Source organism: Rhincodon typus, chromosome 3 (genome assembly GCF_021869965.1).
Source record: "Rhincodon typus isolate 14 chromosome 3, sRhiTyp1.1, whole genome shotgun sequence".
In the NCBI taxonomy this organism is placed as follows: domain Eukaryota; kingdom Metazoa; phylum Chordata; class Chondrichthyes; order Orectolobiformes; family Rhincodontidae; genus Rhincodon; species Rhincodon typus.
The window spans coordinates 40,313,087-40,339,747 of record NC_063334.1 but is presented as its reverse complement, the minus strand read 5'-3'; the positions used below and the strand labels follow the sequence as shown (position 1 = coordinate 40,339,747).

Below are 26,661 nucleotides of genomic sequence, written 5' to 3'. Positions count from 1 at the left end.
CTGCCACTTTCACTTGGTTTATAACTGTGGAAGACAATCTTTGTAGTAAATATCCATGTTTTTTATTTCCTGGATGATTACTCTGTCAGTAAGTTCACTTACTGCAGATTCTTGTCAGTAATGCCATAGGAAATTCACTAGTAATTTCATAAGAGCCTTAAGTATAGAGAGCACTTTGCTTAAATCTCTCCTTCCCATTAAGCTTGTTGATAAAAGTCCAGTTGTTAACAACAGTGAAACATCTGAATTTAGAAACACTGATGTGAGAATCTGTCCTGATCCCCCAACATCACTTCACTTTTGTTTTACATGATGCTGGTGCAATGGAACAAAAGTGGTTAAAAGACTGTTGTCTCCCACCCACCCACCCTCCCTTCTCCTTACCTCTGCAGTGGTAATGGAGTCCAGCTGTCCCAAAAGAACAACTATAATTCCACTGAAATTTTAGGAATAAAATGTCAAGGTATTCAGACTGTCTATTTTGGATGAGCAGCTACTTCAATAATACCCATCAGGGCGAAAATCCAGTGTCTTTCCCTCTATCTCAAGTAACCCAGTTGTCTTTAATGGTAACAATTGTGAGAGGAAAATAGGAAGTCACTGAGAAGGATAATGATGATCAAATCTCTTAAGTTGCATTTTCCATGGCTGGTGTTTGTGTGTGCAAGAATACACGCACTCAAAAATTGATGGGATGGCAGATTATGCAATGAGCAACATTAGCAGGACTTACTAACATTCTCATGTCATAAATCAATATTGACACAGCAATATCAACATTACATCCAGCACTTTAGGAATGTCATTAACTAATGAAACCCAAAGATAGAGTAGAACTAGTGATCAAGAGAAAAAAAGTACTTTGAAAACAGAGGGAAAAAAGAGTGATTGTAAATTAAGCTTAAAAATAACAAAGATCTAAAGGATGTTGTCTTTTGTTCCTTGAGAAGTTATGAGTGAATAGCAGGGTTAGTGTGCAAACATTCTTTATCTGTGAGATACTTTGATCAGGAACTGTGGGAAAAACTTTCGTAGGACATTAGATCAAAAATATCCTAACTGAATTACCTTCTGTAAGTTGCATAATAAAACTAACAGGAATATGGTTTGCAAGATTAGCACCAAAATATTGTGAAAATTAATTTAAATGGGTTTTTTTAATCCTTCAGCAGCAGCCAATAGTGGAAATACTGTTTCATTGTTCACTTTTTGGCCACCAGCTTTGGGTGGCATGTCAGCACTATCTAGCATGCAATTAAAGAGGTGCTTCTGACCCGAATTGCCAACCCTAAATGTCTGTGGCAATGCTCATTCACATTAATAACGTAAAGCCAACAATTTCATTACATGCAATTGATTTTCCTGTGGAACCTGTAGGCATGATTGCAATATTTCCTGCAAAGTGTAGCAGCAACAACCATCCAGAGTCTCCACGTATAGAATTAGAATTTCCAGTGTCTCTTGTCTTTACCACAAAATAATATTCCAGCATGTTGTTCCAGAACTGCCTGGACCATTGATGGTTTTGGCAAAATATGTTGAATAGCTCGTTTTCTGTGTTCTGAAATGAGAGTTTCACACTATTGCTAAGAAGAACGATGAATGATATTTTGTTTGTGAATCAAAAACAAGCAAGGGTTCTGTACATTGCTGCCTCATGCTGTTTCACAAAACAGCAAGCATTACGATGTAAGAAAAATAACTCCTTATAAAAACTTCATTAAATGTCAGACATGTCAGAGGGGCTGGGTGGCTTACTCCTGCTCCTTGTTCTTTTGTATTAAAAAAAAAGAGGTTTGGGAAGGAAATTTCAGTGCCATCACAAAGGAAAGGAGGTATTAGAAGAAGTCAGAATCCAAGGGAGGGTATTGGAGTGCTGTGGTTGGTTTTGTAAAACTAGAGGAACTTAGAAGAGAGGAAGGAATGAGATAATGAATGGATTTTAAAAGGTAAATGAGAATTTTAATTTTGAGGCTTTTAATACACTGGGAGCTAATGTAAAACACTTGGCTATGTGGTGATAGGTGAGTGGGATGTGGTGTGGAACAGGACACAGATGTTACACTTCCGGTGAACTGAATTGAGGAAAGTGAAGCATGACAGATGACCAGAAGAGTACTTTGTTCTTGACGTGACCAGGACATGCATTACAGTCATAGTAACCAAAAGATTAAAGTAGGGCAGAAACGGATAATCTTAGAGTTGGGATTTGGTGATATTGTTGATGGTCGATATTGGGTGGGGTCGTTGAAACTGGCCTTGAGAGGTCATGCGCCATGGGCTACTTTGAATTGGCAATTCAATTTACAGCAGCCCATTTTATTTTCATTGACCTCAGGAGAAATGTGATGGAATTGGTGACCGATTAACCATCGCGTTTTTTTTTCAAAGAAAATCTTATCCCCAGGGTTGAAAGTTCAGTTCTGGTCAACTTGGAATTCAAGTCTCAAAAGTTCTTGCTGAACCAGGGGTAATGCCCATGTATGTATGTGGGGAATACCTTTGTTTTGAAATAATGGCTGGCTTAAGAAAATTGTCTGTTTAATTAGATGACCTAGGCAGTTTTGACATTGTTATCAATTAACCTGTTTTTTCGTTTTAACAGAGGGTACTATATAATTGTTGTGCCTTTGAAGAAATCCCGTGGGAAATTTATCAAGCCTTGGGACAGTCCTGATGAAATGGATTTGGAGGAGGTAAGTGTGCAGCTGGTGCACCGTTAACTGGCTCATAACAGGAAAGGCACAAAAAGAGAAGCAATCAAGTTAATTGTGAGCTTGCAAGCAGCAACTTCTGTTTGTATTTCTGTGCATATTTTGCTACTTACTGAAATTACCTAGTTCCAGAAATTGGGCTGGCAGTAAATGGCAGTCTGGTTGCCAAAAATCAGTATCATGCGTCAACAAACAGATTTTTTTTCAATAAGTGTGACAAATGCTCATATTAATATTGATAACTCAAAAGAACATTACATAATTTTAATAAATGTTTACATTCATTTACTGCGTTAAAACATATGAGGACGTGGTACTGGAAAGCTTTTGATCACTGTTCCTGCGGCAGACTATGAACAATTTACATCATAAAGGATTGCCTTGGCTTATTTTTCTCCCTGGAGAAGTGAATAATCATTGGTAATATTTCCAAGAAAGGAAAGTACATGGTAAATTTGCTCCGAACCTCCTGAATCATGAGCCCTGCATATCAGAGTTTAATATTTCTGCAACTCTGACCTGTTCTATTCCACAAGTCATATTCCCAAACTTACCAGCAAGACCGAACTGTAGTGTTTCATAGGACATATAATTATCCTGTTTGCAATTATCTATGTCATGTTTAAAAAATATCATGGATGGGTGTTTATTGCATACAAAGGAAAAGCTGCAAAATCAACGTGTGTTTTGTTCATCAGGCTTGCTCATTTCACAACCCTATCTAATTGATTCGATTGTACACTTGGTATATTCACTTAATTTCCAAAGGGATAGCTCTCTGATTTTCAAAGACAGTTATTCAAATCTATAGAAAATACATCTCTTCACATACCACTTGTGTAACCCTGTTCTGTTACACTTGGCACATAATATTTCCAATAGCATTGCAACCATTAGTCCATTTTTCTTCAATCAACCTCATCTTAACACTGGTAGTGGCACTTCATGATAAAGAGTTATTATCAGCTTTAAAATCGAGGCTTTTGTGTTTGATTGAGTATTTAATCATCCCAGTTTATGCTTCACTCAACCATGTATTTATCCAGTCGCTTTTGAAAGAGTTAATCAAAATAGTACCAACTGTTTTTGCTGGAAAATTATTCTACATATTCATTACTGTAGGGACAAATAGCTTCCTCCAATCTCCAGTCACATTGTGGATTGTTAACTATAAACATCTGTCTTCCTATTTCTGTGCTTACTCTCAATAGACCATTTAAAAGATCATCAATACCACTCAGCATTTCATAGATTTGGATCATGGGCCCTCTCAATTTTCTTTCCACTAAAATGAAAATAAGTTCAATTCAGCAAGTCCTACATGATGATTTAGAGCATTCGCCAATCTGCCCCTGCTCTCATGGTAGGCTGGAATACATTATGCACATTGTGTCATTATCAATGATCTATAAAAGGTTACAATTACTTATTTTGGCTTCTTATCAAATGCTTTTTTGCTGTCATCTACGATTTGATTAGCTTTATTCATAACCACTTCACAATGACTAGAGATTTTCAGTCAATGACAAATAATCAGACTTGAATGATTTCCTCCTCTTCCATTACTAATGGAAACTCTTTCATTTTGTATATCCGCTCGCTGTTTCACATTCCAGTGTTCACTACTTCACATTTGTCTAAGTTATAGTCTGACTGCCATTCTACAGCCCATCTGCTTAATTGATAGATACTTGTGAATGCTGATCACACTCTTATAGTTGTCACACTGCCATGCAGCCGGATATCATTAGCAAACATTATGGTGTTGTCATCAGCACTCCTCTCTATATTGTACAAAAACATTGAGAGCAGCAGAGTCACTTAGAATAGATCTTTTCAGAACTATTCCAATCACTTTTGCTGGGCGGAGCTTTCTCAAATTGTTCTCAGTTTTGGTTTTATTTAATCATGCTAGTTTCCATTCCATTCATCTAATTTGCCATTAATTTCATCCACTTCTAACCCTTTTAATAGCCTTACATGTGGAATTTTATCAAATCCTTCTGAAGACCCCCACAACTTCAGAATGTTCCAATTGTTTCACGAGGCAAGCCAGTTAAATCATGCTTAACGCTCCTTAAGGCATTTGGCTTGTTCAAATAAGTGTCAAAAGCGTCCTGCATAAAGTTTGATGGTTTAGCCTGTTATGAATATTAGCTATGAATGACAGATTAGTAACTTTTGGCCTTCCTGTTTTATTTTAAAAAGCTGGATAACATTCTTTATGATGCTCAATGGTTCTGGTCTTGATGCTGGCAAGTAGTCTGTGAAGCTATATCGGCTCAAGTAGCTTGAAGGACATCACTCCAGATCAAGTATTGGGCAAGTCATGAGCTACCAATAGCCAGTACAGAGATTGAACCCACACTGTTGGCATCATCCAACAAACTCAGCTATTCAAACTGTCTATTTCTGGCCCAAATAATCATATTTACTAAAACTTCACATATTTCCTCCTTAATTTGTCCATGAGTCCAGTAAAAAAATTCGTTCTGAGTGTTTTTGTTACGTGTGCTTTTGAGGTGATACTTGTGTTTACTGATTATTTCAGCCCCAACATCTAAATTTGGGATTTGATCACAAGCTTTTAGGGTGAAAATTGATTTATTTTGATCAATCTGTAATTTCATGATAGTCCGCAGTATATCGTCCTCATGCTTTCAGTATTGTGGCAAGCTTTCTAATCTCTTTCTGTATGATTCTGGTTACATTTCACTCCTATTCTTTAATCAATGTAAATTGTATAACATACTAATATCTGCATTATTAATGACTTTTACCATTTAGTAGACTTGAATCATATCCCTTCTTTATTTTCTTTTATCTGGCAGGAACACATTCCACCCTGCGATGTAGCAAAATCTTTCTAGCTTTACCCACCCATTGTTTTATTATAACAGCTGTTTTTTAAATGCTTTTTTAATATTTTGATGACTCATTCAACTTGTACCCTCTGTTCTCTGCCATTTAAAAGAAATATTATTTACCTTTCTGAGCTAAATATGCTTTGTTTTGGCTAAAGTAGATCAAATCTTTCTTCTTAAGATGATTTGAGGGAACAGAATACCACTGCAGTATTTCATCTGTATAATTGTTGCGTCTGGTTAATTTACTCAGTTATGAGAAGGGAGAATACAAACTCTGAGTCAGCTCTCATTGGAAGAGGATTACAGTAGGTCAAGGTATGCCAGGTTGGAAGAAAGTATATGATTATCCCTTTTTGTTGGGAGGTTTATGACAGATGGTGCCTTGCTGCACCCCATTCTTTGGTCCACCAGGATTCATCCCTCTTTATTCCCTGTCACCCAAGCTTCAGTTATTCTAAGTTCCAAGGTTTTTTGCAAGCAAACCAAAATCAAGTGGGTCATATTGTTTGAGGCTATACATAATCTATTAATTCAGTGGTGAATATGGCCATCACGCCTCCCTCAAAAGACACCAGCAAAATTGGTAACAATTAATGCTCTGTGATAATGAATTGGAATGCACTCCCCGTTTAAGTATATAAACTGTTTTAAATGTTTCTGGGTTTGAGCTACAAAGAGGTATCCATTGATTTCAGTGAGGACTGTTGGTTGCTCAGAGCTTGAGGGCATGTGTTTGAACAAAAACCACAGAATTGGCCACAGCTGCAATTTAGAACCAGGCCCCCTTAAGTAGATTTATTCTATGACAGGATAACAACAGTATGTTTGATACATAAATAGAAAAATAGTAAAGCCATGTGATGACATCATCCTGAAGCAGTTCTTAAAATTTGAAACATATGCAGACAGACGTGAACTAACACATTATTACCTTGCAACAGTTTACTTGGAGAATACACTGAATTAAAAGTCTGTTGCCTTGCAAAACTAGATGCAAGTATATGTGAATTCATGAATAATCAGCAGAATTGTAAATTGTAAGATCGTCCCTCACCAATCAAATCAGTGTGAAATGCAGGTCTCGAATCCCAGACTCATTTATCAATCTAGACAATTCATACAGTACTTCAGAGTCTTTGATTGTATACTCTGTTACTTAGCAACAAAATATATTTTCTTACTAAATAAAAGTGCTATTAAGTCCAAGCGTATGTGCAGACCAGCAGTGATGATTTTCACATTTATAAATGATTGGGTATTGTTGAGCTGGTGGGTAAATACTTTGAGACTAAAACAGCAATTTATTAAACATTCAGATTATTTTTTTGATTTTTGTGCTCAACTCTTTAGATTACAGAGCAGTTTTATTGCTCAGTTACAAGCGGAGGGGGAGTGGATGGGGTTGGGGATACTGTCAAAGCAGGGAACTCCTTCAGTAAATATGCACAGATTCTGTTGATTAACACTGACAATTTAATTATTTTGTTCTATTTTCTCTGATTGTTAGCACTGCAGAAATGTTCCAGTTGAAGGCAGTCTGTGATGCTAATGATTAACTTGTTTTTATAAACTTCTTCATTCTCCTGTTTTGACGAAGGTATTCATCAATATATCTTTGTGAAAAGGGTGAAGTAAAAATGTATAAATAAGTAAACAAGTGCAAACACATAAATAGCTAATGAAGGACAAAAGACTTGAATATATATAGTTTTTATGACTTTTGAATGCCTCAAAAAGCTTTTACAGAAATAAATACAGCTTGATGTGTATTCACTATTGCAGTGTATGGAATATAGCAGCAGTTTGTGTGCAATCGGGGTCTCCCAGCCACAATGAGGTAGTCACCATGTGACCTTTGTTTCTTTGGAGCTGATTTTTGTTTTATTCATTCATGGGATGAGAGCTTCACTGGCTCAGCCAGCACTTAGTGCCCATTCCTAATAGCACAGAGTGCAGTTACAATTCAACCACATTGCTGCAGTCTTGGAGTCATAGGTAAGCGAGACCAGATTCCTTCCCTACAGAACATTAGTGAACCAAATAGTTTTTTTTCCCCCCCCAACAATTGATAACAGTTTGATGGTCATTATTAGGCTCTTAATTCCACCATTTGCCATGGTCGGATTCGAACTCATCCAGCTCTACACTTTGTTATCTCAGATTCTCCAGCATCTGCAGTTCCTACTATCTCACCAAAACATTACATAGGCCTCTGGATTATAGTCCAGTGATAATACCACTAGGTCATCACCTCCACGACAGTGAGATTGAGTGATGAAGTGTGGACAGGACATGAAAGACATCACTGTTCTTGTGGAATCTTTTACAGAGGGCAGAAGGTTTACAGGACATGTGAGGAAAACCTTTTTCATCCAGCAGGTTGGTGGGAATATGGAAATGGAAGGGTGGTAGAGGTAGAAACATTCATAACATTGTATTTAGATGTGCACGTGCAGTGCTCAGGCATACAAAGCTATGTTACAAGTGCTGGAAAATGAAATTAGAACAGTTAGGTGGTTGTTTTTGACTGGTATGGATGTGTTGGGTCTAAGGGCATTTTTCTGTGTTGTAGATCTCTAGGACTCTGTGATTCTATGGTATAAAACAGCAGCCACAGTCTTGATTTATCCAAAAGACGGCAATGCCAGCAATGTGACAACGGATGTTTCAGCCTCAGTGTTGTGCTGAAGCCCCCTTGCAGATGCAATGTCACACAGACACTGCAGCCCAGACCTCTGCTCCCAAACTGGGTGTGTGGATTTGAGAATTTCCCTGGCTTGCTATGCCCACCTCTAAGTAAAAAATCCCCCAAGTTACGGGATCTTCATTCTGGGGCTGGCAAGCTGTACGTTAGTGTCACTTTGGAGACGGACATGGAGGCTGCCAAATACTGAAGCAGGCCGGTTATAAAGCTCATTACGATTCTTCATGATTTTATCCCACTTGTTCAGGCTTAGGCCCTCAAATCTTCACAGGTCCTCAAACCCCAATCCAAACTATGCACCTCCACCCTCTCCCAATGACCACTCATATATTAATTTAGTGCCAACTCATGAACCCCTACTTATTACCATGGCCCTTTATAGCATCTATGACAACTTAGTGCCAGTTCGTATCCTCCCGTTTATAACTATGACCCCTAATAGCCCCTATGCCAGTTTAACGCTAACCTACTCATGACCCTTCTACTTTACATCTTCCATGCTAATTCACGAAATATCCATCATGGCAGATCTCAAGAGCCATGCTATAATGAAATTTTTAAAAAAATTAAGAATCTATTTAAGATTTCCTCAATGGACCTCTTAAACTGAATTTACAGCCCCCTCTCTCTTTCCTCTCTACCCCATTCCACCTAGTAATGATAGATTATACAGTTAGAAAGGTGACTCTTGGGATTATGTTGACAGATAGCTATCAAAAGTAAAAGCACAGATTTCTTTTCAATGCAGATACAGGGTGTTTCATATTTTTCAAAATTTGAAGGAGAGGGGAGACGAAGACAGAGGAGGACAAAGGGTTTAATTTGGAAGGTGAAAATAGAATGTGAGAGTAAAATAACATGAAAACTGACTGCAAAAGCTTCTAAAGATATTTGAAGAGAAAAAGACTGGTGAAGACAAATGTAGATCACTTACAGTTAGAATCAGGTGAATTCATAATGGACAACAAAGAGATGGCAGACCAGTTGAACAAATACTTTGGATCTGTCTTCACTAAGAAGGACACAAATTATCTCCAGGAAATGCTAGGGGATAGAGGGTCAAGCATGAAGGAGGAACTGAAGGAAATCCTTATTAGTCAGGAAATGACAGTGAGATTAAAACCTAAAATATCTCCAGGGCCTAATGCTCTGCATCTCAGAGTACTTAGGAAAGTGGCCCTAGAAATAATAGACGCAATAGTGATCATTTTCAGCATTCTATAGACTCTGGAAGAGTTCCAATGGACTGGAGGGTAGCTGATGTAATCCCAATTTTTTAAAAAAGGAGGGAGGGAGAAAATGGGGAATTAAATGCCAGTTAGCCTGATGTAGGTGGTGGGGAAAATGCTGGAGTTGATTATTAAAGATGTAATAACTGAGTATTTGGAAAGTGGTGACAGGATTGTTCCAACTCAGCACGGATTCACTATAGGGTAATCATGCTTGACAGATCTTCTGGAATCCTTTCAGGATGTGACCAGTAAAGTGGATATGGGTGAATCAGTGGATGTTGTGTCGTACACAAGAGATTAGTAAGGAAAATTAAAGCTCGCAGTATCAGAGATAATGTATTGACATACATAGAGAACTTGTTGGCACAGGAAGCAGAGAATTGAAATAAACAGGTATTTTCCGGAATGGCAGGCAGTGGCAAGTTGGGTACTGCAGGTTTGAGTGCTGGAACTCCAGCTATTCGCAATATACATTAACAATTTGGTGAAAGAAATTGAATGCAATATCTCCAAATTTGCAGACGACACTAAGCTGGGTGGCAGTGTGTGTTGTGAGGAAGATGTTAAGAGGCTGCAGGGTGACTTGGACAGACTGGCTGAGAGGGCATATACTTGGCACATGCAATGTAATGTGAATAAACGTGAGGTTATCCACATTGGTGGCAAAAATAGGAAGGCAGAGTATTATTTGAATGGTGGCAGTTTAGGAAAAGGTGAGATGGCAATGGGATCTGGGTGTCATGGTGGAACAGGCGCTGAAGTTGGCATGCAGGTATAGCAGGCGCTGAGGAAAGCTAATGGCATGCTGGCCTTCATAGTGAGAGGATTTGAGTGTAGCTGTGGGGAGGCCTTGCTGCAGTTGTATAGGGCTTTGGTGAGACCATACCTTGAGTATCGTGTGCAGTTTTGGTTTCCTAATCGGAGGAAGGACATTCTTGCTTATGAGGGAATCCAGCATAGGTTCATCAGGCTGATTCCCAGGATGGCAGGACTGACTTTTGAAGAAAGACCGAATCGACTGGTCTTGTACTCGTTGGAATTTAAAAGAATGAGAGGGACCTCATAGAACCATGTAGCCTTGATGGGACTGGACAGGCTAGATGCGGGAAGAATTTCTCGATGTTGGGGAAGTCCAGAACTACGGGTCACAGTCTAAGAATAAGGGCTAAGCCATTCAGGACTGAGATGAGGAAGAATTTCTTCACTCTGGGAGTTATGAACCTGTGGAATTCTCTATCATAGGAGGATGTTGGATCCACTTCAACAGGGAGCTGGTCATGGCCCTTGCAGCTGGAGGGATCAAGGGTATGGAGGGAAAGTGGGAGTGGGATACTGAAATTGCATGATCAGCCATGATCATATTGAATGGTGGTGCAGGCTTGAAGGGCCAAGTTGCCTAACCCTGCACCTATTTTCTCTGTTTCTATTTAAATAACTTGGCAACTTGATGATTTCCCCAGATCTTATCCATATTTTATGAGCATTTATATCTTAAGATAAAGTTAGTTACACGTTTTGGGATAAGGCCCTCACTGCAGAGAAAATAGGGTGTGTTTAAACTCGACACTAAATTCAAATGGTCTTAATTTGGTTTTGCCTTGTTCCACATGCAAGTGACCTCCCATCCCATTTCCCGAACCAGTGGAAATAGGATTGGTCAGAAATAGAAGCAGGACCTGGTGAGAAATTTACAGAGGAGGATGTGCAATGAGACCTTGTGTCGTTGTACACCAATCATTGAAAGTAATCATGCAAGTGCAGCAGGCATTGAAGAAGGCAAATAGTAATTGGCTGTCATGTTTCATTTGTAAAGGGCTTCACTGAGACCACACCTGAGGTATTTTGTGCAGTTTTGGTGTGCTTACCTGAGGAAGGATGTTCTGGCTCTAGGAGGACTGCAACAAAGGTTTACCAGACTGATTGCTGGGGTGACAGGACTGAATTGGTCAGGACTGTGTTCAGTGGAGTTTGGAATAAGTGGGATTTCATAGAAACCTATAAGATTCTAACAGGACTAGAGACGGTAAATGCAGGAAGGATATTCTCGATGACTGGGACATCAGAACCAAGGGTCACAGTCTAAGCATTCAGGGTAAACCATTTAAAACTGGGCTGAAGAGAAATTTCCTCACACAGAAACTGGTAAGCCTATAGAATTCTCTGATAAAAGTAGTTGAGGCCAAGACATTAAATGTTTATTTTCAAGAAGGAGTTAGATATCATTCTTGGGACTAAATGAATCAAAAGATAGGGGAGAAGAATCGTGTTCTACAAGAATATTAGGTGTTTGTTCATAACTACCACCAGCATTGATTTCCAGGTAGCAACAACAGTAAGAACTTACTGGTCTGCAGTGAAAGTATGGCCCTAATTTTGACATGGTAAAAGAAACTTCGCACAAAAAATTTATTTAGCTTTGAAAATTTTCCTTTGACGTCTCCTGGTCTCTTGTGGTGTAGCAGTATTGTACTTACGGTTGGGCAGAATGTCAGAGTTCAACTTCCATCTGTCGAGGAGGTGTGTCATAGCATGGCGCACGAGGAATCAGTGGGCTCATTAACATTTATTTTTCCTATTTCAATGTGATTTACAACACAGTACCACCTATAGGATATCCAGAAATAATAAAGTTAGGAAGCAGGTTGAGCAGCAAGTCTTGCATTTGAAGAATTCTTACAAATGGCAGAACAAGACGTATAACGCACAGATTACAACTCCTTTTAATTTTTTAACTGAAGCCAAAATAGAAAAATGCTGGGCCAGCAAATAATGATCCACGTTTACAAAGTTCGTTTTTCAGGCCCAGAAAGATTGCTTGGAATTAATTCTGAATTCATCATCATTGGCAATCACGCACAAACAAATATGATTGTCCACGTAGGAAAGTCCAGGTCACTAGGCAGGGGTTCTTTAGGTTCTTGTGTGGCTGATGAACCCAATCCTTGAGCCACATCTCCAACCACACATTTGGCGGGTATTTCTGGGAGTTGGAAGTGGACCTTGGCTTTGAACTCGTTGGCATTCCCTTCTCTGGTTCCTTTTCCTACTTTGTCTTGCCAATGGTTATTCCCAAAGAATTGTATCCCTTCATGCAAGAGCTTCCTCCAAATTGGTTTCTTCTAAATGAAGGTCTACCATGCATTGACATCTATGTTGCATTTCTTGAGGGGTGACTTCAGGGAGTCTTTGAAATGCTACCTCTGACCTCCTCTCAGTCAAGTGCCTTCCTTGAGCTGCACAAAGATTTGCTTTGACAGTCAGAACTCAGGCGTCCTAAGTATGTGACTGGCTCAGTGGAGTTGGTCAGATATTTGTGATCTTAATGCTGGTGCTATTAGCTGTTTCAAGGATACAGATTTTAGTACACCTGTCCTGCTGATGTGAGAATCCATCACAAACCTTGATGGTGCTTCTCAAGGATCTTGAGGTGGCATCTGTACATAGTCCAAGTTTCAGAGCTATATAGAAGTGCTGGAAGAAAGAATGGCTTATACTCAAGACTCATCATATCAGCATGGATGTTATTGTGCTCTCATTTGGAAGACTCTCATCCAGAAGCGACTCATCCTAAGCTGTCAGAAAGTGAGGCTTGCAGATTGGATGAGATGTTGAATCGGTACATAAATGTCAGCCCTAGATGAGAGAGAGCTTCCCAGGTAGGAGAAATGTTCCACATTAGCGAGGATTTCTCCATTTATCTTAATGGAGGGATGGACCAGATCTTGACCTGGGTCAGGTTGATAAAGGATTTGAGTCTTCTTGAGATTAAGGCTGAGGCCACCGTTCTGTATGCTTCTGCAAAGACATTTTGCAAGACTTGAAGCTCTTTTCTGAGAGAGCAGAGTTCCACAAGCAAGGTCGGTGTTGGTTTCTTCTTGGATTTCAACTGGTTAATGTTGAAAAGTCCTCCATCCATCCTGTAGACAATGTCCACACCGCTGGAGAGATTATTCTTGACAAGATGAAGAATGGTGGCGATGAAAATGGAGAAGAGTGTGGGGGCAATGATAGTTGGCAATCTTTGCTTGACCCCTGACCTGACCTCAAAGAATTCTGTCATATTAACATTGGTGAGGACCACCACTGGTATCTGGTCGTCAGAAGCTCTCCATGCCTGGCAAAGCACCATTGCCAATGAGGCAACGAGGAGGACTCATCAAAAAATAAAGGTGGAGTTTAAAGAAGAATGAGAGAAATGGTGACTGAGAATGCTAGGGAGTTGCAACTCCATGCTGTTACCTGGGGTTTCTTCAGTGCTAATAAGTCAATATATAGACCTAACACCTTTGGCCTCAAACCTGTGTGGAGTAAAGATGCAACCACTTTGAGATACAGAGAAAACATCAGCCTCCAATGGAGAGGATACTTCAAAGAACTCCTAAACCATGAAGCAGTTGTTAACAAGGTCAAGTTTGAGGAAATTCTCCATCATAAATGATCTTAGACTCTCAGCTAGTGTGGCAGAAGTTGACACTGCCATGAGAAGCATGAAGAATGGAAAAGCCACAGGAGAAAAGATGATTCTAGCGGGGATTTTCAAATTGGATAAGCAGAGCTTACCCAGTCATCTCCATCAACTGTTGCTGAAAATCTGAGACAAAGAAGAAATAACTTCATATTTATCTCAGGAATTCTGCCTCCAACACGGTCTTCAAGAAAGTAGACAAAGTGGACTATGGGAACTAGTGAGGAATCTCCCTACTCTCCATCACTGGGAAGATCATTGCACACATTCTCATTAGATGTCTTCTCCTAATCGTTGAGGAAACCCTTCCTTCCTGAAAGCCAGTGTGGCTTCCAACCAAACTGTGGAACTATAAACATGATTTTCACTGCTGGGCAACTCCTAGAGAAATGCTAGGAACAACACTCTTCATGGCCTTCATCAAACTGACTGAGGCTTTTGACTTAGTCAGTCGGAAGTGCTGTAGAAGATCCTGTCAAAAGCCGGCTGACCAGTGAAATTTGTCAATGTCCTCTATGTCCTCCATGACAGTTCTGAATTATCATACCATTAAAAACGTAGTTATACCTCATTCAACATTTTCAGTTGTGACAACAGTGAGAATAATGCACAAAACTGATGTTTGCATCAAGTTATCTATTCAATGCTAATTGTATTTGTGAAGACAGCAACAGCATACTGTATGGGGTATCGTATCAAATCTCCCATGTGAACCAGTTGCCTAATCCCTTGTATGTGATAGAATTTTGACCAGGAGAGAGGGGAAGTAAATATTGAACAGTGTATAGTACCAACGCAAATATAGCTCAAGATCCATCTGTGCACATACAGTTGCGCTTGTGATGTCCTGCCACTCCTATTTACTGCATATGTAAGCTTTTCACTCTGAAGATTGAACTCATGAATTGTATTTCAGTGAGCTCAAAAACTGTGATTGCCACATTCTTTTCCTGGGCATTACCAGCATGAAGATGTAGTGATGTCATCAGACTTACCAAGCAGACAGTCACTTTCAGTGGTGTTCACAAATACCTAAACTGGAATCTTTTTCTTTTGAAAATAGAAAATAAAAGATTTTTTACTCAGAGCAAATTATATATTAAGACACACATGGAGGTGTTGACAAAATCTGACCTATTCAGAAAAACGCTGAAAAACAACTTTAAAATCTAGTTTTAAAAATCCCCTGATTAAGTGTTTAACAGTGGATTATGAATACAAAATTATTTTTTTCAAAATCAATTGCATTGTTCACCAAATCTTTTTGATCCCATTATTATTAAAACCCTGGTCCCACCCCGACTGAACAAGATGTCTCTTTTTAAAGTGTTTCTCACAGTAATGTTGAAATAGGAATGTTGAAATTCTCACTGATTTCAGTGATGGTTGAAGAGCATCTGAGAGGAGCTATAACATACCCTGGGTTAGAGTCCTGGGTGATGAACACAACCTCAGGATTCTTCTATTTATCTGTGCGTGCCCAATATACTGAAAACTGTGGTCCGTTTCAGAAAGGTAATGACTGTGAATGCTGATAATTCAATCTCAACACATTCCTGCCCTTCAAAATATCCACCCAATTAATCTGTAAGCAAATGTTTCTGATGAAGCCCATTTTCAATCTTACAGAGGGATTTTGTGAATAATGTTGTTTAATGATTGGCCTGTTGATGCATTTTCATATGATTCCTAGAGCAGCAATTGCGTAGTATGCTGATTCCCCAGTGTTCAGCAGCCACCAAGGATTTAGAATTTTGATTTATTTTGTTGGTATGATTGATACCAATCAATATTAAACAAAGAAATGCTCAGAGCTCTGCTCAGCATGGATCAGGCACATTTGCTCATTGTTAGTTGTGTAGAATATGTATTTTGACCTTCAGCTTGAGAAATAAAAGCAATTTTCTTTTCTTTTCCAGTTACTGAGAGAAATTAGCAGAAAACGAAGAAGTATCCGTCTAAGGAGGCAAGCAGATGCTCTTAAGCCATACATTGCCGCCCACTTTGAGATCCTGCCCAATGAATTTACCCTTGGTGATCAGCTGTTTTACAATGGATTTGAAAATAAGCGTCTCCAAAGTGGCCAAGAATACGTTTTCTTTATTTTAGCGGTACTTGACAGCCCTGAATCTGTAAGTTTGATTAAAGTCATTTCAGTTGGGTCTTTTCAAAACGCGGTGCAGGTTCAATGAGCCAAATAGTCTACTCCTGCTTTTAATTCATAAATTCACAAGTGAAGGACGATCACTCGTCTTAATTCTATTAAATCCCATAGGATTCAAAACGATCAATTTCAGGTACCATCAAACATAATGTATTTATGACAAAGGTAACTATGCTGGACTTAAAACATCTCGCAATTAATTGATGCCCTAATAGGGTAAGGGAAATGAAGTATTCCAGTTGTGCTAACCTGTTTAACATTGGTTTGTAATTCTTTAGAACATTGAAATTTCAAGAGTGGAATAATGATAAGGTATCGACTTAAGCGTTTTGAATGACCTATTGTGCTGTCATCCTGCGCTTCTAACTTGGTGGTCATTTACTCTAATCTGCTATATGGAAAAGAACCAAGCTAATCCTTCCTGCAGAACAGAGGTTAACTGATATATTAATTGCGACACAAAATGCATTAAAATGATGCAGTTGTATGATGGATCTCCATGAGGATTGGATTACCATATCATCTTAACCTTGATGCTGACTTTTGCCTGAAATTAAACGAACCAAAAAAGTGAAGTATAAAATTTGTGATAACTATGATCTCCTTAAACCATAAAACATTTGGATTATCCAATCATTTTTTGTTACTTAGAATCATTGAAGTATCATTTGAGTGTTCTTCATTATTCATTTCAACTCCGCTAGCTAAAGTATTGGAGAAAATGTATTTGCTGCACTGTAGATGTGTACCTGGATGGTGATCTTCATCCTTTCTGCTTGCAGCCCTGTCAATTATGTTGGTTTTACCTCAACCATCTTGGATAACAGACTGATGAATTTTGTTTCTTTAGCCAGCTTGCTCATGTATATGTAATTATTGAAGTATCATTGTGAATTGTTGATAGAAGTTGATTAAGTTGCCTTTTCTTTGTCTGTGTTTACTCATTCTGTTTGAGCCTTGGAAACATACAGGTAAATTTTATTAAGCTATTAGGACTTAGAATGGAAATAGGTTTGTATACTGTTTAACTGTTGTAGTCTTAATGGAAGAAATATTCTAAACTACTTCAGAATTAACACAACCTCAGCTGACTTAAATCCAGAAATGTTGACTATTCCATCAGTGCTTTTAAAACTTGTCCTTAAAAACTTGCCTTTCTTATCTTCTGCAAGATTCCACACACTTCCACATGTAATATCTGTCCCATGTTTAGTACACCAGATAGGTGTAATCCTTTTGAGCATTACGTCATAAACCTTGACCACAGTAAGACCAAAGTTGATTTATCAAGTAGCAATAAAATCTCGGGATGCAGCTGAGTGAAACCTCCTTTCATGTTCAGATCTACTCCAGAATCAAGGCTGATCAGGAGACAATTACATTGCTCAAGTCCCAGGAAGAAGATATTGCATCTATTGGTATCTCACAACCTTTGCCAACATCTGTTATAAATCAGCTTAAAGTTGGTACTTGGCAGCTTAAGTACCACTGAGTAACACTAGTGCTGTCTAATGGACTGGTATTTCACAACACCAGTCAAGGATTTCCATCATCGTCATGAGCATAAAATTTGGTACTATTGGAAAGTCTTGTCTTAGTAACTAAGCAGCAGTCATCTAGGTCTCCCAACATTAGTGGCTATGTTAACGAATGGGTTGTCGAGGGACTGAGGTGGAAGATCTGGAAACATGAGGTTGACTTTGATTTCAGTTCATGAAACAATCTAGAACAAAAACGTAGCTTGGTAATGGTAATCAAGAAACTGTTTGGTTGTTGCAACAAGTCTCAACTGGATTTCTAATGCCCTTTGTCATAGGAAATTTCTAATTGTTACCCCTCTAACCTATGCATGATTGTTGCCGTCTGCAGTGTGGATGCCTAGTAAGCAACTCAGTCATATCAAATTGCTGCCAGAAACAATGAGAGATAAAACCAGACAAAACGACCAGCCATGGGCAAGACAAAACTGCACAAAGGCCAATTGCCTATGCAACAAACCTCTGGGTACCATGACTTTTCCTGCCAATAAGGACAAGGGCATTGGGCACCACCACCTGCCAGATCCCATCCAAGTCATGCTCCATCCTGACTTGAAAACATATCACTCTTCCTTCTCAGCCATCACCCTGGGACTCCTTCCAAATATCACTCTGGGTGTACCTACACCACAAGGACTGCAGCAGTTCCATAAGGCCACTTAACACCACCTCCAAGAGGGTAATTATCAATAAATGCCAGCCTTGCTAGTGCTAACCACATCCCATGAATGAATAACCCTAGCTATACCCCATTTAGCTTTATATTTCAGCAGGTCAGTAGATTGACTCAGAGTAATAAATTGCTCCCAACAAACTTCCACTGTAGTAACTCCCATATTTATCCGGGGAAGACTTTACACCTGGATTTTCTCATTCAATAACTGCCATTTGTCATTATTATTTAGTTTCTAATAACAAGGGGATGAAAGATTATCAGGGATATGCAGGAATGAGGAGTTGTGGTCAAAATCAGATCAGCCGTGACTTTATTGAATGTTGGAGCAGGCTTGAAGGGCTGAGTGGCCTACTCTTCATCCTTGTTCATATTGGTCTGTAAGGATCTCAAATAGATAAGATGTTTGGACCCAGAGTAAAGTTGATGCAGTAGCCATTGCAAGTTTCAGAGCCCTTGAAGGCTACCTGAGTAATCGTTATCTATGAAGCTGCTGGGTTCTTGTAAAGCATGTACTGTGCTTGTTGAAAAGACTATATAGAAGCAGTCTGTTGACTTGTAATATGATTGTCACTTCAAAGGCTGGGAGCTCATATGCTAGTGTCTTGCCTTCAAGTGCTTGAAATAAAGTGACTGAGCCCATATCTGCAGTATTGCTGCTGCTTCTGCCTGCCATGTTCTTCTGACAATATAGCATTGAGCGAACATCTGATCCCACCAATTACAAAGTGTACTTGGTACATATTCACTTCTAAGGTCATTCCGCCATGTAAATTGTATCTTATTCTGAACAAGCTAACATCAGAACATTTTGAATCCATAGTTCCCTGTGAGTTTCGATGGCTCCCTTTGAAGCAGTTTTTTCTTAATATGAGTTCCTTCATCAGCAGTAAAGCCTGGATGTAGCATGTACTAATGATTGATCCACAACCTTTGGATATTATTTCCACCATTCATTAACGTGAGTGACAAAGGTCTGGTTCTAAGGAGTAAGATTCAGGAATCCAGAATGAGAGCTGTGCTCAAAGTGTCGAACACAGTGAAAAGTTTTTGACACGCATTGGCTTTGAGTACAGTTTACCATCACACACCAGCAGACATTTGAGGAGCCAGTACAGCCAAGTCGTCCCAGAGGAATGGTCATTTCAATTGAAAAACTTTTCTTTTGTGGGCAGTCTTGTCGATGCATTCGTGTGTAGTAACTGCCCATGAAGGAAATGTGTTATTCAGTGGCAGTTAATGATCCAGGCAATTTGATAAATCTCCTTGTGGTTTTCATGGCACAGGAGCATAAGGTGGAATTCACTTGAACAAGTGGAGGTTTCCTCCCAATGATATTTGAAGACCTTGGACAGACTGCTTGCATTCACTCCATTTGATTGTCTGGACTTGACAGCTCAGGGTGATGAGGACTCTTCTGCTGCTGTGATCTAAACTAATCTGAAGAACCTAAACACCAACAATTTTCTGACTTTGATGTACTTGCTTTTATCAATGTGAAGGTTGAATGAATGGGGAGGAATGATTTGCTCTATGTGTAACGTTTTTTGTACCTTTTGAAAGATGTTTCCTACCAGGCCAGATTGGCAACGCTTCATTTTCTTTCAGACCCGGCAAGTCTTGGATCTTGCCTCACGATTAGATTTTGCAATTTTCTAGTTACAATTACTTCTGCACATTCCTTCCATCTACTCCCCAGAATAGTTAAAAACGTTGACATTCTGCTTCTGACTTGGACTGTGGTTTAGCAAAGCGAATGCAAATTTCATCATTGGGACAGTGTCCTAAACAGCTGCCACAATCCCAGTTGATTGGTAATACTGCAAAAGTTAGATCCCAGAATGGAACCTGGCTAGTTAGGTCATAAGTTTGTTTTTGCAGTTAGTTGCCATAATGGGTAGTCACTGAACATAGTCATCAAATTACTTGCACATGAGAAAAAAAAACAAGTTTCAACTTGTTTCCCAGCAATATTCTTTATCCCAATTCCAAGGGAATAACACCGCTTTCCTCAACTGTTTAATTTTTTCCTTAATCGACTGTTTCCGATTCTCCTTCTTCAACTGCTGAGACATTTTTTATGATTTCTTTCTAGTTCTGCTCACCTTGAACCGTCTTTTGGTTCTGATAGCCTAAATGTCTCTTTTTGTCCTGATAACATGAAAAGTTCTCTCTGAACTCCCTCATCTTGGAGACTTCATAACCTAAAAGCCGCTTACTTGGGTGAAAACTCCTGAACTGAAAACTTGAATGTTCTGCTAACATGAAACCCCACCCCTGAATGGAACTTCTGATTTTTCTGAACTGAACTCAAACTAAACTACTTTTGGCCTCTGATTTTTTTCTTTCATATTGTAAGTCATAAACTCAACAATGTAATCTCTCCATCAGTTAACACTGCAGGTACCCTGGTAAGGCATTTAACTAAATTACATGCCTCCTTTGAAATGATCTGTTTGGGGCACAACTCCAAATGACTTTCTGCGGACTGAAAGAAAAAATCACCTTCACAGAACTTGTTAAAAATCCAAATTAACAAATGCTATTAAGACATATTATAAGCATTTATCACAAAGTGAGAAAAATAATTTCTATGAAAAGTCACAGCATTTTATTAATTTTAATAATGGAAGGTTTAAACAACTGAAGTGAGGAAGTGCCTAGAACTTTTCCAGCTGGGACCCCTGCCTCAGTGAACAGTTTAGATACATAATGCGGTGCTACGCTGGAACAACTGTAAACTGTCCCTTTTCTTCATGAATTCATAATGAATCAAGTGTCTTGTTTTCAGATAATCCAAGTTCTGTATCATGTGTCATCATTGTGACAGAGAAATCAAGCTTTTACATTTTAATTGCGTAGCCCTAGTGCTCTTATCAACATAGGATGTCACGTGCGCACAATTAGTTGTCCATTGCTTTCAGCAACACTGTGGTACCTCAAGCAGGATTGGTACCTCCTGAAGTATGTACCTTCCCTCCACAGCACAACGGAGATCACTCATTCATGGATGGCTATATTATTACAGTTGCCCTCAACTCCTGAACACACTGATTGGGAAATCCAATATGGTTACTTCCACGTGTCACAATGTAGCAGCTCTGTGCTGATTTCCCAGTCCACATTCGTTATGCAAATCCTTAATTCCTCTTGTATTAAAACAAAAAGATGCAGTTCCAATTGTTCCTTCTAGTTTTGATTAAGCAGTTCTACTCATTCCTACTAATCTTTCGTGGCATTCTGACTCATGTTCCAGATGATGTATGCAACAAGTCCATACTCTGATCCTGTACTGTCAGCGGACCTTGAACCTCAGCCCATTAAAGATGAAGAAGAAGGATTGATATGGGTAGTTGGCCCTGTATTAGCTGTTGTGTTCATCATCTGCATTGTCATTGCTATCCTCCTGTATAAAAGGTAAGAAAATGAGTACTGATTTAGTGCAAAAATTATGGTCATCAATGCATTGCTATCAGGGAAGAACTGTGTTGTAAAGAGTCATGTATTAACAATGTAACCAAGGTTGCCACACTACTGAGGCACTGAATTGTAGCTTATATTTTCTAGTCAAACTGTTTAGCGAAGTTATTACATACCTTCATTATTGACGTCAGGTGCTTTGAGGTCATGTAGCTGGAACTGGGAGAGAGGTTCTGAAGAATTCTTGCTACAATCTACCTTGTAAAGAGTGTAAATAGCAAAGAAATAGTAATTAGTTTCCAGCTATCTCATTGAAGATTTGCAGGCTGTGTTCAAGGCGTTGATGCATTGGTGTCCAATAGATTGCTAATATGAATAAAAATAACAAAGGAGTTTAAATAGTTATGTGAGATTTTCAGACAGCACTTTGTAATTCAGTGAAAACTAATATCACAGCCAAAACAAGGAGTTTGCTGTTTGCCAATGCTGCTGTCTCCAATCATAGGGGCACTACAGGTTCTATCCACCTGACTGAAGTATTTAACCCTCCTAACATCTAAATTAATGTGAAGTAACAAATGGGAAGACTCTTGAGCAGATTCATAGAGCAGTTTTTCCGCCGCCTCCGCCTCCACACTTACTTCTTTAACCGTGAACCTAACCCTCCCTCTACTGACCCCTTCTCCTGCTTCCAACACACCCCATCGTCCTGGACACCACCCCAAGGCCTCCTACCCTCCCTCGACCTCTTCATCTCCAACTGCTGTCGAGACATCAATCGCCTCAACCTCTCCACCCCTCTCACCCACTCCAACCTCTCCCCCGCAGAACATGCAGCCCTCCACTCCCTCCGCTCCAATCCCAACCTCACCATAAAACCCGCGGACAAGGGAGGCGCAGTTGTAGTATGGCGCACTGACCTCTACATCGCCGAGGCCAGACGCCAACTCTCCGACACCTCCTCCTACTGCCCGCTTGATCATGACCCCACCCCTGAGCACCAAACCATCATCTCCCAAACCATCCACAACCTCATCACCTCAGGTGACCTCCCACCCACAGCCTCCAACCTCATCGTTCCCCAACCTCGCACTGCCCACTTCTATCTCCTTCCCAAAATCCACAAACCTGAATGCCCTGGTCGACCCATTGTCTCCGCCTGCTCCTGCCCCACCGAACTGATCTCCAACTATCTAGACTCCATTTTCTCCCCCTTGGTCCAGGAACTCCCTACCTATGTCTGTGACACCACCCACGCCCTCCACCTCCTCCAGAACTTCCAATTCCCCGGACCCCAACACCTCATCTTTACCATGGACGTCCAGTCCCTCTACACCTGCATTCCCCATGCAGATGGCCTTAAGGCCCTCGGCTTCTTCCTGTCCCGCAGGCCCGACCAGTCCCCCTCCACTGATACCCTCATCCGCTTAGCCGAACTCGTCCTCACACTCAACAACTTCTCTTTCAATTCCTCCCACTTCCTACAGACAAAGGGGGTAGCCATGGGTACCCACATGGGCCCAAGCTACGCCTGCCTCTTTGTAGGTTACGTGGAACAATCCCTCTTCCGTACCTACACCGGCCCTAAACCCCACCTCTTCCTCCGTTACATTGATGACTATCGGCGCCGCCTCGTGCTCCCACGAGGAGCTCGAACAGTTCATCCACTTCACTAACACCTTCCACCCCAACCTTAAGTTTACCTGGACCATCTCTAACACCTCTCTCCCCTTCCTGGACCTCTCTGTCTCCATATCGGGCAACCACCTAGAAACCGATATTCATTTCAAGCCCACCGACTCCCACAGCTACCTAGAATACTCCTCCTCCCACCCACCTTCCTGCAAAAATGCTATCCCCTATTCCCAATTCTTTCGCCTCCGCTGCATCTGCTCCCAAGATGAGGCATTCCACTCCCGTACATCTCAGTTGTCCTCGTTTTTCAAGGACCGTAACTTCCCCTCCTCGGTGGTCGAGAACGCCCTCAACCGTGCCTCCCACATCTCCCGCACCTCATCCCTCACACCCCGTCCACGCAATAAGAACCAAAAAAGAATCCCCCTCGTCCTCACGTACCACCCCACCAACCTCCGGATCCAACGCATCATCCTCCGACACTTCCGCCATCTGCAATCCGACCCTACCACCAAAGACATCTTTCCCTCCCCACCCTTATCTGCTTTCCGGAGGGACAACTCTCTCCGTGACTCCCTTGTCCGCTCCACACTCCCCTCCAGCTCCACCACACCCAGCACTTTTCCCTGCAACTGCAGGAAGTGCTACACCTGCCCCCATACCTCCTCCCTCATCCCCATCCCAGGCCCCAAGAAGACTTTCCACATCAAGCAGATGTTCACCTGCACATCTGCCAATGTGGTATACTGCATCCGCTGTACCCGGTGTGGCTTCCTCTACATTGGGGAAACCAAGCGGAGGCTCGGGGACCGCTTTGCAGAACACCTACGCTCGGTTCGCAATAAACAACTGCACCTCCCAGTCGCGAACCATTTCAACTCCCCCTCCCATTCCTCAGACAACATGTCCATCCTGGGCCTCCTGCAGTGCCACAACGATGCCACCCGAAGGTTGCAGGAACAGCAACTCATATTCCGCTTGGGAACCCTGCAGCCCAATGGTATCAATGTGGATTTCACAAGTTTCAAAATCTCCCCTCCCCCTACCGCATCCCAAAACCAGTCCAGCCCGTCCCTGCCTCCCTAACCTGTTCTTCCTCCCACCTATCCCCTCCTCCCACCTCAAGCTGCACCTCCATCTCCTACCGACCAACCTCATCCCGCCCCCTTGACCTGTCCATCCTCCCTGGACTGACCTATCCCCTTCCTAACTCCCTACCTACACTCACCTTTACTGGCTCCATCCCCGCCTCTTCGACCTGTTTGTTTCCTCTCCACCTATCCTCTCCTCTATCCCTCTTCTATCCGCCTCCCACTCTCTCCCTATTTATTTCGGAACCCCCTTCCCCTCCCCCTTTTCTGATGAAGGGTCTAGGCCCGAAACGTCAGCCTCTCTGCTCCTATGATGCTGCTTGGCCTGCTGTGTTCATCCAGCCCTGCACCTTGTTGTCTCGGATTCTCCAGCAGTTCCTACTATCTCTCATACTTCTGTGCAGGAAGAGTTGTGTCACAAAAACTTGATTGAGTTTTTGAGGAAGTGACAAGGATAATTGATGCGACTGGGTGGTGGATGTTGTCTGCATGGACTTTAGCAAGGCCTTTGACAAAGGACCCCATGGCAGGCAGGTACAAAAGGTGAAGTCATTTGGGATCCGTTGTAAGCTAGCAAGATGGATACAGAACTGACTTAGTTATAGAAGACATAGTGTAACGGTGGAAAGATGTTTTTCAGACTAAAGACCTGTGACTAGTGGTGTTCCACAGGGACCAGTGCTGAGATCTCTGTTGTTTGTAAAATATGTAAATGATTTGGAGGAGAATGTAGGTGGCCTGATCAGTAAGTTTGTAGACAATACAAAGTTTGGGGGCATTGCGGATAGTGAGGACAATTGTCAGAGGATACAGCAGGATATTGATAGACTGGACACTTGGGCCAAGAAATGGCAGATGGAGTTTAATTTGGGCAAATGTGAGGTGATGCATTTTGGAAGATCTAATGCAGGAGGGAAGTATACAGTAAATGGCAGAACCCTGGGTTGCAACAACATAGAGAGGGATCTAGACATACAAGTCCACAGTTCCCTGAAAGTGGCAACACAAGTGGATAAGGTGGTCAAGAAGGCATATTAACATGACTGCCTGCATCAGACGGGGCATAGAGTATGAAAACTGGCAAGTCATGTTGCAAATATGTCGAATATTCATTAGGCTACATCTGAAATATTGTGTACAGTTCTGGTTGCCACACCACAAGAAGGATATGGATGTTTTGGAGAGGGTATATCTACGGTTTACCAGAATGTTGCCTTGTTTGAACGTTGTTGGCTATGCAGAGAAACTCAACAAACTTAGTTTGTTTTCACCTGAACTCGAAAGATGAGGGGGACCTGATCGAAGTTTGCGGAATTATGGGAGGCATGGAGAGAATGGATAGTCAGAATCTTTTTCCCAGTTTAGAAATGTCAATTACTAGGCGTCATAGATTTAAGAGAAAAGTGGGTTAAGTTTAAAGGAGATGTGAGAGACAAGTTTTTTTACACAGAGGGTATTAAGTGCCTGGAATGCATTGCCAGAGATGGTAATGGAGGTAGCTGCAATACCAACATTTAAGAAGCATCTTGACAGACATATGAATAGAGGGATATGGACTGCGTCTGGGGAAAAAGGTTTGTGGTTTGGAAACATATCATGTGTTGGCAGTCATCGTGGGCCGAAGGACCTGTTCCTGTGCTGTACTATTCTTTGTTCTTTGATGACTGGTAAACATTTAAGGATTGCAAACTGTGCGATCACTACCTTCACTAGAAAGATAATTAAGTATGGCATTTCAGTATACTGTGGCCATAAGCGAATGTGACATTAGAATTGAAATATATTTCTGTTGAGGCACGCATGTTACTGTTTTCTTGGCCTGACCTTTAGTCCTTCATTATACTGCTATTAGAAAGCGTTAACTGCACTGATGAACTGTCAGTTCCTAATTTGCATGTTAAGTAATATGTTTCCTGCCAGGGAGACATCTGCATTGAAGCAAGTATGTTGCCATGGTTATTGCTGTCTGAGTCGGAAGCTAACGCACCAACCTTTCTTTTTTTTTTATCCCCTGTTGCAATACAATGGGACAGCAAACCGGACAGGTAAGCAAAGGTGGTATAAAGGAAGGTTGGGGGAGTGTAGAAGAATGGGGAAAGCGACACCTAAGTTTTACACTGAGAATTGTTTGATTTGACACAGACTGGTGTATGCGCAC

General features: G+C 40.8%; 1 protein-coding gene across 5 annotated transcripts in view; it reads left to right on the top strand.

Moving 5' to 3' along the window:
- Window positions 1-26,661, top strand: part of LOC109939107 (receptor-type tyrosine-protein phosphatase delta) — a 542,862-nt gene that overhangs the window by 415,578 nt on the left and 100,623 nt on the right. For all 5 annotated transcript variants that reach the window (XM_048595070.1, XM_048595069.1, XM_048595071.1 and 2 more), the window contains 3 exons: window positions 2,606-2,696; window positions 15,902-16,114; window positions 21,614-21,774. In XM_048595070.1, coding sequence (XP_048451027.1) covers window positions 2,606-2,696; window positions 15,902-16,114; window positions 21,614-21,774 — 465 coding nt within the window. The remainder of the gene's footprint in view (window positions 1-2,605; window positions 2,697-15,901; window positions 16,115-21,613; window positions 21,775-26,661) is intronic.